This window comes from Miniopterus schreibersii, assembly GCF_964146895.1.
Source record: "Miniopterus schreibersii genome assembly, chromosome: 20".
NCBI lineage: Eukaryota > Metazoa > Chordata > Mammalia > Chiroptera > Miniopteridae > Miniopterus > Miniopterus schreibersii.
In genome coordinates, this window is record NC_138122.1 from 3,738,646 (window position 1) to 3,750,000 (window position 11,355).

Here is an 11,355-nt window from a genome sequence, read left to right on the forward strand (position 1 = left end):
CCCATCACCAGGTTGCCTCCCGCCCCTGGGAAGAAGTCCTACCTGTTGGGTAGATGGCTGTGCATACGTGTGCGTGTGTGTGTGCCTACACACAAAGGCTTCCAGAACTTGGCCTGATCACATCTGGGAAGACCAAAAACATTTGGGACAATGAGCACTAATGAATCAAGCAATAAACACACACACACCATTTATTATTTGTAGTTCAATACTTTTTTCTTTAATTCATACAGTACTTCCATGGCTCTAGCTACTTTACAGTAAGATTTGGCTGGGAAGCCTTGTATGTTCCTAGGTGCTAGCAGTACGTTTTCAGACCTTGCGCACAGCGCCAGGCAAAGTACAGTCACAGATCCAGACACCGGCGGCCAGACCACTCAGCTGCAACCGACCTGCGCTCCTTCCCACATGGCCCACTGTGGGTGCCGGGGCTGCACCCTCCGCCTCACGGGCTCCACCCCATGTCAGAACTGTCCAGGGGCCACTAGAGCCTCTGACCCATCCCTCCCCACCTTGGGATCTAGGTTGAATGGGGTTGGGGGGTCGCCGGGGAGAAGCACCATGGGTTTGGGAAGATGATCGGTCCATGCAGAGAGCAGCCTGGCCCTAGAGTGTGGGATCGGGAAATGCATGAGCCACACACTATTGTTGGCAAAAATGGTTGCTTTACTATGCGAGCCCAGCACGTGGTACCCGAGCCCAGGGCCAGCTCCCCAGACACAGCAGCTGTCCTGCCTGGAGCTGAGGCCACCACTTCGCTTCTGCAGGGTCTCACTGTGCTGAGAGGCAAGGAGGACCAAGGGGCAGAGACGACAATGTTCTTTACGCTTCCGCACGTCAGGCACATCGTCTGGCGGCAGCTCCCCTTGGCAGGCAAGGTGCTTCTCGCCAGCGGCCACGGCTCCGTCCGGGCTCCCAGGCCTGCTGAGGACCTCAAGTCACAACAGAAAGCACTGCCCAAGACCCCTGAGCCGTCCTCCCAGAACACCAAACGGGGAGCCGGCTGGGCCCTCCCAGCCACAGCCAGAGCGGGAGTGAGGTAACGCGGCTGGGCGGAGAGGCGGGAGGGGGCGCTCTACAGCGTGTGCAAATCCTGCTCCAAACCAGGAAGGCAGGGCTGAAAGGATGGCCTTCCAGAAAAACGCTCCTCTCGGACCCAAAGCGCATCTTCTGGAAGAAAACACAGAGGCGGAGAGTGGGACCCGCCGGCCGCAGGTTGGGGAATGAGGGTCAACGATGTCAGGGGTGGGTGGGATGCCTGTCCGACGGCCCAGAGACGGGAGGAGGGCGCTGGCGAGAGCAGGTAGTCGGGCGCATGGGGAGGGGGACCACAGCCCGGCCCTGGGGCCGAGGGAAGAGCGCTTTCTTCTGGGGCCAGGGAAGGGCTGGCTTTTTGCTGCCCCGCAGAGCTAAAGCAGCAGCATCGAATGGCACAGACAGAATCCTTCTGAGACCATACCCAGTCCAGAGACTCGTTCCCTAGTCTTTTCTCCCGGGTTTCAGCCTCGAGGTGCTGCCAGTGAAAGTATCAGACATGGTCTAAGCTCCGGTGGGGGACAGGGACACGGAGAGGATCGCTTCCAACAGAGCATTCCTCCTGAGGCTTCTCCGTCCCCTCCACCCCCTGGAACCCCAGGTGCTCAGCGCCAGTGCTCTAAGGCAACCCGATTTTCACCAAAGCGTCACACTTAATCCAAACCCCAACAAGGTTTGGGTTGAGCCAAAAGAGAAGTGCCAGAACCAGGAATGACTTCTCTGCACTGTTTTCTCTAGCAAGTAGGAAGGGGGCGAATTAAAGGCTTCGTAGCCTAGGGGTGAAAGACAGCATCAGTCCAAGATGGTGCCCTTCTTGCCATGATCCTCCTAGCTCAGAGAAAACCCAAAGGAGGGTCGCCTCCCAAACGAAGACCAGGCCAGCAAAGGAGGAAACACCATCTTAGGTTAATACTGAGCAACACGGCAAGCCTAATCTCTCTCTGTCCCTCCCCAAACCCACCCCTCCCCCATCTCATGGGGTCTCCCTAACCCTCCTAGCTCATAAAAAAGAGAGTTTAACTACCCATAACTTCCTGGGAACCCAGACACTGCCCTACCACTCATCTAAACACCAGGGGAGCTCTAGCCCAGAAGGGAACCTTCCAAGTCTAAGGAAGCCCAGCCTTGCCAGTCTCTGATGTAGCCTCCAAGACAGTGCCAAAGCTAGAACCTACATCAGAGATGGTCTAGACCAACCCTGTCAGAGACGGGGAGTGACTTGTCTAATAGCCGAGCCAGGACTTAGGCCCAGGTCTCCCGACTCTCAGCTCAGTGCTCTAACAGAAGCAAGTTGCTGCTCTTATTGTCCTAGGATGTTTTCCCCTTTACCAGGGAGGTGGATGGGGGAAAGGGGAAGAGCTGTAGACACGACTGGCTTCTCCAAGGCCAATCTTGTTAATTCCTCCACAGTAAGCTGGAGTAGAAGTATAGACTCTATAAACTTTGCAAAATCTTTGAAACTGAGTGCAAGCTCTCAAATGTTTTACCACGTGAGTCCTAGCTGAAAGACTACTATGTGACCCAAGTTCTTCCATGAACAAAAACAAAAAAAGTAATGGCTGGGAGAAATAGGGTAAGAGGTAAGACTATGATTCTCCCGTGCAGACAGCCACAAGCCAGGCTGCCGACTGTGAGCTCCAGGGCTGTTTATGTCTCAGCCCAGACTTATCTGCAAGGGTGGGTGCCCTGCTCTTTCACAGGTTACTGAAGGAGGGAGTGAACAGAGTTGTTGGTTTTCTCCTGGTTTGAAAATCAGAACATCGTTTGAACAGAGAGCATCCATGAAACATCCATGATGGGTACACACTGTCTCCTGGGTTCAAATCCTGAGGGGTCCTCAAACCAACGAAGTACTTTGCTCCCTGTCACCTACTCTTCCCTGGAATGGGCCTGAGAAGTAAAGTAAAGCACATACGTGTAGCCAGGTCAACTCATGTCGCCTTACTCCCAGCAGAGAACCCTTTCATGTCACACCAAAGGCCACCAGGGACCTTTGATAACCTGAATGATTTAAATACATAAATAAATAAATATGGAATAAATTAGAGAATTTACCTTTTTTTTTTTAAAGTTTCTGGGAATAACCTTGGCTTCTCGCTACCCCAGCAGGACAATTTCTAGCAGTCTGCACGCTCCTCCTCTTTTGGCTCAGGGCCCATGGGCACAGGTCTCCCATTCAAAGTCCTAGGAAGGTGAGCAGTGACCCCCTGGCCTGCGGGCGTATGCACCTGTCAACTCCTTTGTAAGCCCCCCTTCACTCCCACGGGAGGCAGGTACACCAGCGGCTCCTGTGGCGCCCCCTGCTCCTCCCGGGGGATGACCTGGGCAGGCAGTTTTGTCCTCTCGTCCTGCCTGCACGGCAATGACAAGGCTACAGTCTCAGGCAGACTGAAAGTCAAGAACTTTTAATTGTCAAAGTGGGATGCTCAGGCCATTCCAAGAGGGGAATATAAACTGCCCTTCCTTTGGGCCAGATCAGGATAAAGTCTTCCTTTCCTCCGCCCCTTGCATCGAGAGGCCGAGCGGAAGACAAGCCACCTGGCAGAGCTCTCCTTGCCAATCGGGTGCACTCTGTCCTGACCAGGAAGCTCTGTGAGCTCTGCCTGGCTGGCTGGTTCCTTTGGTTGTTAGATGCAGAAGTAGTAGTTAGTGTATGAAGGGCAATAAGCGTGCCCAGGAGGGTCCCACAAAGTCGAGTAAGTGCATGGGTCCCAGGGAGCCAACCCTGAAGAGGCCCTGGAGGACTCCCGTTCCTGACCTGAGGTCTCCTTTCTACTTGTCCGTGATGTCAGACCCCTCTGGTTCGGATACTAGAGAAGACTTTGCTCCCTCTGCCAGGACTCCCATGGCTGAGAAGCTGAGGACCTGGAGTGGCCCCTTGGGGCAGAGACTTCATCAGGCTTTTTCACGCCAAAGACAAGCACCTTTGCCAAATCCATTCCCTCCAAGGGCTGAGGTCTTCGTCCACATGCAAAGTGTCTCAGACAGTTGTCTCCCTTGACCAACGTTGGTTTTCACTGAGAGTGAATGATGCTGGAGCCAAATCAGTGCCTGGGTGTTGGTGCTCACTCCTCACACAGCATTCTCCGGTGAGACCCTACAATCCTACACTGCTGGGCATTCGCTCTCAAACCCTGGAGGTCAACAACACTCTGACTCACCCTGGAAATCAACTGACAGCTCAAAGGGAGGGAATCAGAGCCACAGACCTGACGTGCTTACAACCACAAAAACAGATTTAACAAGATCAAAAACACTTCACCCTGGCTAAGAAAGCATGTGCTCTTGGGGCACAGAGAAAAAAGAGGGCTTTAGGCACTAAAAAGTGACACTTCACCCAGATCCAGCCTGGGAGAAGTCCGGAGAGAAAGGGTGAAGGTGGGGAAGGAAGAAATCCCCAGCCCTTGTTGGGTCCACACCCTACCCAGGTTGGAGGACGGTGCAGGGGTGATCGAGGAGACTGTTCTTCAGAAGACAAGGCCTCAGGAGCCTGCAGCTGCAAAGCCCAACCCACAGGTGCCGCCTTCCTAGCTGGCCAGCAGCCCTCTCCACCCACTCAGTCGATGGTCCACATGACAGGTGGCCCACGGGGAGAGTTTAGGTCGGGCTGCTGCCTTTGATGCTTCCTTGTTCCCAAGAGAACATCTGCGGAAGTGCGGGGCAGGGAAGAAAGATTCCCTTTATTTTGGAAACAAATCAAAAGGGGATTAGGGGATGAAGCACCTTAAGCAATGCCCCCTTGAGACTTCTTTTCAAGACCCCAGAGTCTTCACAGGCGTAACTTTGGCTCAACATTTCCCTTCTCAGAGCCAAGAATGGCCATCAAGGGAAAGGGCGGGGACTGGAGGACAGGCGGGAGAGTCGGGGAGGGTGGCTGAGAGGTGGTCCCTGCCTCCTCGGCCCCTCCCCGGCCAGCACGGGAGGCGGTGCAGCTCCTTCTCCCTGGTACATAGGCGTTATCTCTTTTTAAAATCAGTATATAATATATATTTATACTCTGTATATATATATATTTATATATATATATATTTATATGGTCTATGTACATGTATTGCACAGGCCTCTTGCAGCCACCCTGCTCCTGCCTTGTCAATGATAGCGGTTCCTCTTCTCTTCACTTTCTGACGTGTAGTCGCGGGACCTGATGCCGTTCTGGAGGTTGATGAGTGAGTCCTTCATCTGTAAGACAGGGAGCCCCGCCCCAGCCGGGTTTGTGCCCTCAGTGGGCTTCTCCATGCAGCAGCACCCGCCCAGCCCGCCCACAGCAGGGCTCCTGCCTGCCAGGGAGCTAAAGGGAGCCGGGCCCCTAAGTCAAGGGTGAGTCTCCAGGGACACAGTCTCAGGCCGACAGGGAAGAGCCAGTCTAGCCGGGGACTCCTAGCGTGAGGCTCGCTGCGTTTTAATGACTTGTGGCCCTTGATCACTGAATTTTCAGAACTCTCTCAAGGCATCGATGGCTACAAGCAGCCACATGAGGCTGCCATTTCCTCCGTCTTCTACCCATCCCATTCGGCTTCCCCACCGATCCTGATTGTGCTGCGCTCCTGGCTTCCTACCCTTTGCCACAGGTTCCGCCAGCCTGGGACTCTTCCCTCTCGCCTGTCCCAATCTCACCCATCTGTGAAGGCCCAGAACAAATCGACACTTGCTCTGGCTCACGACTGCCTTTCTTCTGCCCGGCCTCGCATACACCCCTCACTAAACCTGGGGGGCAGTCACCTTTACCTGCTTTGTTTCCTGAGTGTCGGGCCTGCGCCATCCCCTACCCTTCCCCAGCCGGGTGCCAAGCAGGGCCGAGCAGCCTGCGAGTTGTACCTGTGCCACGGACTTAACCTTAGCAAACTTCTTAGCCTCCTTTAGGAGACAGACGCATTAACTTTGTTAAGCTGTGGGATGGAGTCTAAATGGGGCAGTGCCCGTGGTGGCATCTACGCATGGCCCGGCAGACCGCCGCACACTCCGTCCTGGCCTCGGCGGCTGCTCTGGGACGACACAACAGGGTCCGCTTCCGCAGTGCACGGCGGCAGACCCGAGCCTGGCTTCTCTGCCTAACCGACCACCTTCTTCTCTGGTTCTTCTGTATCCTCTGCTTAATAGTTAGGAGGAGGGACCATTACTGTTCCTTTATAAGTTATTTTAAAGGCAATGAAACAAAGTCCCCACCTTAACACGATCCATCGTCCTATAAACCTGACAGCTCCAATCTCCAACGTAAGGGGACCCACCCTGAAACAGGATGGCCATCCAGTTCAACCGCAACCCCTCATTTAATTCATAAGTTCCTTACCCAGCATCATCTCGTCACCCCTTGAAGCACTTTCAGGGATGGAATCTCAGTCCTTCAGAGTAGCCACTCCACCGCCAAGTAGCTCTAATCAGAAGTACTCTGTTTCTACTTGATAACGCAAAAATCCAATGCCCTATAACTCCCAGCCCTCATTCAGCCCTCTGCACTTTTACAAGCCGTCTAACCTGCTGGACCTCAACGTCTGAAGACGATCCTGTTCACTCCCATCTTCCCTTGTCCTGAACATATCTCCAATTCTGTCAACCCCTCCTGACACGACAGGGCTTCCAAACTCCTCGCTATGCTGTTTACCCTCTTTTGGTAAAAAAAAAAATGTCCTCCTTAAACATGGCTCCAAAGCTAGACAGGACACTCTAAATGCATTACACTAGATCCTGAAAGCAGCATTAAAACACTCTCCCTGGCTCACAGCTAAGACCAAACCATGAAGGGAAAATAACTCAGTACTAATGAGCGCCTCCAACTGCCATCGAATCCTCAGCAATTTCATGCAGCAATGATTATAATTCCCACTTCATAAGTGAGGAAACTGAAGGTCAGCACTATTAAACCGCTTGCTCAAGGTCACCAAACTACTCAGTGGCGAGGTCAGGGGCCCACGTCAGGTCTGGCCGACCACAAACGTCAGAAAGAACCCCCTCGGGAACAGGATGTTCATGCAACAGAACCGGCCCTGTCTCCCGGCTTCCGCTCCTGCGCAGCGGAGGCAGCCCCACGGCATCGACGCTAGAGGTCCGGGGAAGGAGGAATCTCTCTCCTCTGATAAAAATAAGCTCCTTACTGATTTTGCCCCAGGACTATTTTCTTAGATAGATGCACCTAAGTTTTAGAATACAGGCAACTGTACTAGGAAGAAGGTGTTATGAAGAGAAGACCCAGAGCAGCCATCTTCCCAGGGGATCAGCGCAGCCTCGGGGCAGGTGCGTTCGAGGTTGTGTGTCTGCGTGTGTCAGATGGCAACAGGTGCCCCTCCCTCCGAAAAAACTCTCCTTTATCTAACCTACAGCCTTCTCGTTGTAAATCCAGTGTGCTGTTTTATTATTTGGGGGAATACACCTGTGCTTCCAACCGCTCACTCAAAGATGGCTTTAAAATCAGAACAACGGATGGCCCAAGAAAAGAATGGATGGGAGGATGAGGTCTGGGGGGGTGATGGAGATGGCGATCTTTCTAGAACCCAGGAAGGAGCTCCATCTCCAGGAGAGGAGAACAGGAGAGGGAGGGGGGCATCTCACCTGGTCGAGGAGCATCACCGAGGATTTGATGATCTCTCTCCACTTTTGGAGCTCAGTATCGTGGTACTTTTGCTGGGACTCTAAGAGCTGGGCCCACTCTGTCTGAGACTGGGGTAACCTGTGGGGTGGAAGAAGGGGTCCCCCAGCAGCTGGAGTTATGCTCAGTGGGCTGTCCTGTGCTCCCAGACCCCTAAAGGACAGAGAATCACATCACAGCGCTGTCCTCTGCTCCCTGCCCGCGTGCCGTGCCCCGAGTCAGAAGCAGACTGAAACTACGTGCACGGTTTTCAGAGCTTGCTTATGGGCTCATCACAAGGGTTACCCCTGGCCAAGGGCAGCAGGGCAGTTCCCAAGGGGACTGGGAGGCAGGAGCGAGGGCACAGTACTGGGCAGGATGAAGGTGGTGGCAAGGGGGAAGAGGCCAGGGTTACCTTTCTTGGAGCCGCAGGCCCTGCCAGGCAGTGAGGGTCTGGGTGGTGTATTCCAGCATCCAGAGTTTGTAGAAAAGCATCATGTTAAGGAGGACCAGCAGCACCAGGCTAGGAAAGAGACATGGGGGAAAGCAATGGCAATGAGACATAACCTGAGAAAGTGTGCTCCTCTGTGCACCGGGGACACCTACCCCGGGGGCTGTGATCCTTGACCAGCGGGTCACCTGAGACACTGCCATGAGCAAGCGAGCAGAGGGATGCAGCGAGGGGAGAGAGAGGCTCTAATCTGGAGGGCTCAGAACAGGACAGGAGCGCTATGAAGCGGTGTGTGGGGTGAAGGCCTGGAAGGGACAGGCACGCAAAAGTCACCCAGACTCTGAGTGCCTGGGGGAGAGAGGTTCAGATAGAGAGGAAAACAATGAGAGGGTGAAGAAAGCCACCACAGAGCCAGGACCTGAAACAGATCCTAACAGGAGCGGGGCAAGAGTAGGGAGCAGGCAGGTTTAGAAACAGACTTGTGTGGGGAAGGGGAAAGCTGCCCTTAAACTGAGGCAGGGGGAGAACCGGAGCAAGAACACCAGGAGCGGAGGCCAGCCGGTGACCAGCGACAAAGGAGCTTCCATGAGAAAGCAACTTAAACGAAGCCTTAGGATGTCAAAGCTGATACACGGAGGTAAGAGTCCTTCACCAACCCAACTTTAGGGCACACCTGAAGGGCGAGCTGTAAGAGGAGTTCGGTGGATCCCAGCTCTGCCCCGAGTGTGCCTTACAGGTGTTGGCAGCACGGCCTAAAGCTGCAGTCTCCTCCTCGCACCCGCCACAGGCCCGCAGGGGTCACCAGGACCATCTGATTTCCCAGAGAGGGGCCGGGCTGGTGGGAGGAGGGAGGTGGCAGGAACAATCCAGGAGTCAGAGGACCGGGAGAGGGGACACCCTCCTACCCTGCCTCAGTGGCTGCCTAAAGACCATTTTAGGACAGTTCACAGGACAAGGGGATGAAGACTCGGGTAAAGAGGGGCTCCAGAGATGTGCAGCTGGCTGCGATCAGGCTCGCCACTTTTTAAAAGGTTAACTTCTGATCAGGTCTGTCACTTCTCTGAAAGGGGGGGGACACCTACCCTGCGCCTGCTCTGGGGATCAAAGGGAGACACGGAGAGGCCTGCACCCAGGCGGCCTCCACAATGGGCCTTATTTTCATTAAAGGGGGAGGTACAGACCCACACAGGGAAAAAACGACAGACGAGAAGATAAAACAGAGATGGAAAAAGACCGCAAGGAAAGAAAATCTTATGCTGTGCCTTGGACCTTACAAAGTACGTGTGGAGCATGTGTGTGTGCGTGTGCGTGATGCTGAACTTCTCACCTGTGCTTCCAACTGGCCCCTGCAAACCCGAGGCCCCTCAGCTGTGTTCTCAGGGCTCCTAGTCGCCCACAGAAGTTCTACATTGTGTGCTGATGTCAGTGGCCCTGTGTGCAATCCGATCAGCACACCGGTCACCTGAATGCCCACCTTTCCAGTGTGAGCTGAGACCAATCTTAGCAGCTGCTTCGGGTTTGTGTTAATAATCCTGCCTGCGCTCAGTGAAGGTCAGGGCCACCTTTCATGCAGTTTAAGTGAAGGCTCAGAAGTGGTGTAAAGAGAGAGAAAGGTGGTCATGCACAGGCACACGGTGGCCCTGGCTGACCAGACTCGGGGTGACTGGCCCGGCCAGTCTGTCCACACGCTTGCCGTCAGCATGCCCCCGGGGCCTGCTGGTGTCGAATGACGAGACCTGATTACCGTGTGGTGACAAAGGCCCAACAGTCACTAATACCAGGCTGTGCAGTGTACTTTCTTTGAGCAGGCCTTTTCTATCCAAATAACATCAACACGTAGAGCGAGCTAAACACAGAAGCATCTACCAAACCCCAAACGACACCAACAACCTTACAGAGTTGAAGCTAAATGTGAATTCAGTGGTTTTGTCTTTGTATTTAATGCTGTAAAACATCTCTTAGGCCACATTCAGAAGGATTTTACTTCTCCTTGTTATACAGGGTGGGCAAAAGCAGGTTTACAGCTGTTCGTATGGGAGACTCCACGCGGGTTACGCTGGTCACAGCAGCCCCATTAACTCAGAGGAATGTCACAGCGACCGCGAGCCTCCTCCGGCCGCCCCGCATGCGCGGCCAGGTGAGTAAGGGGGCCCCCTCGCAGTCCTCGCGCGCTCCTCTCCTCCAGGGCCACAGCCTGTCCTCAGCCCCACTTTCTTTCTCACTCCTTCTCTCTGGCGATCTCGGTCACACCTGCAGCCTGGACGCTGCCTGTAATTAAATCAGCAGCCTACGCTTCCCTCTTGAGCCCAGGTCCACATCAACAAGTATTCATCCGTCACCTGCATTTGGGTAACCTGTGGCCCCTCAGAGACATCCAGAGCCCACAGCATCTTCTCTGACAACTTTTCACTAAGTCCCACCTACAGACACGGGAATCAGTCAGTCACCTTCCTTCCCTGTGTAACCGAGGTCGAGTCTCTCCGCAGCCCCTCATCTCAGGCCGCCAGCCACTCCTGCCACATCGCTGCAGTTACTGCTCTTGGCCTCCTTGCCACCAGCCCTCCCTTGTCTAGTTCACCCATCACAGTGCAATCAGGGGGAGGTTTCCCCAAACGCAAATCCGACCCAGTTACTGCAGGGCATCCTTTCCTGAGGGCAGGGTTGTGTCCTTGCTTCTGCCTCTGAAAATGCTTTAGTGACGGCTGGGGTAGTGGTGGGTCACAGAAGCAAGACTGCACTGGATACAGTCCAGTGCCTGACAAAGAGCTGGTACAGCAAACATCTGGACAGCTCCTGTGCCCCACCTGTGCCCCACATTCTCACAGCACAGGACCAGCCAGCAAGGGCCAGGCGTCAGGCAGTGGGCTGAAGCAGGTGCAGGAGCGGTCTGCACTCACCTGCCCCAGCTGCTCCCTGCTCGCGAAGCTTTACAGAGTCCTGAGCGGCTGTGGCCTGACACACCAGGAGCTGTGTTCTCTCATCTTATGCCTTCACTGTTTTCAATTAACTTTCTCCTGAGTCCAGCACCCTTCTGTGTAAACTACTGAGCCTAGAGTTTTATAGCACTATGGCAAATATTATAAATTGTTTACAATAAAATCAGCATATACTTTTCCTGGACTGAAGTCATTGATTTCACTTGGCCACCCTGCCAAAGTGTGGGCCCCACGAGGGCACAGCTCTAATTCCTGGCACAGAACAGACCCCAGAACATCTTTCACAAACAAGTGAACGGGCTCCTAAATGCTCTGTAACATTCCAGGTTAGTGTCTGCAGCGGTGGGGTAATTTTGAGTTTCCTGTCTGCACCA

At 54.1% G+C, this 11,355-nt stretch overlaps 1 protein-coding gene across 4 annotated transcripts in view; it reads right to left on the reverse strand.

Moving 5' to 3' along the window:
* Window positions 1–202: 202 nt before the first annotated feature.
* The window catches only part of GRAMD1B (GRAM domain containing 1B), a gene marked incomplete at its 5' end in the record, with an annotated part of 162,716 nt that continues 151,563 nt past the window's right edge, over window positions 203–11,355 (reverse strand). For 3 of the 4 annotated variants that reach the window (XM_081123592.1, XM_081123591.1, XM_081123593.1), the window contains 3 exons: window positions 203–5,214; window positions 7,579–7,696; window positions 8,010–8,117. In XM_081123592.1, the coding sequence (XP_080979718.1) occupies window positions 5,125–5,214; window positions 7,579–7,696; window positions 8,010–8,117 (316 nt within the window). In that variant the 3' untranslated portion in view covers window positions 203–5,124. Of the gene's footprint in view, window positions 5,215–7,578; window positions 7,769–8,009; window positions 8,118–11,355 lie in introns of all 4 variants that reach the window. The other variant, XM_081123590.1, reaches the window with a different exon arrangement.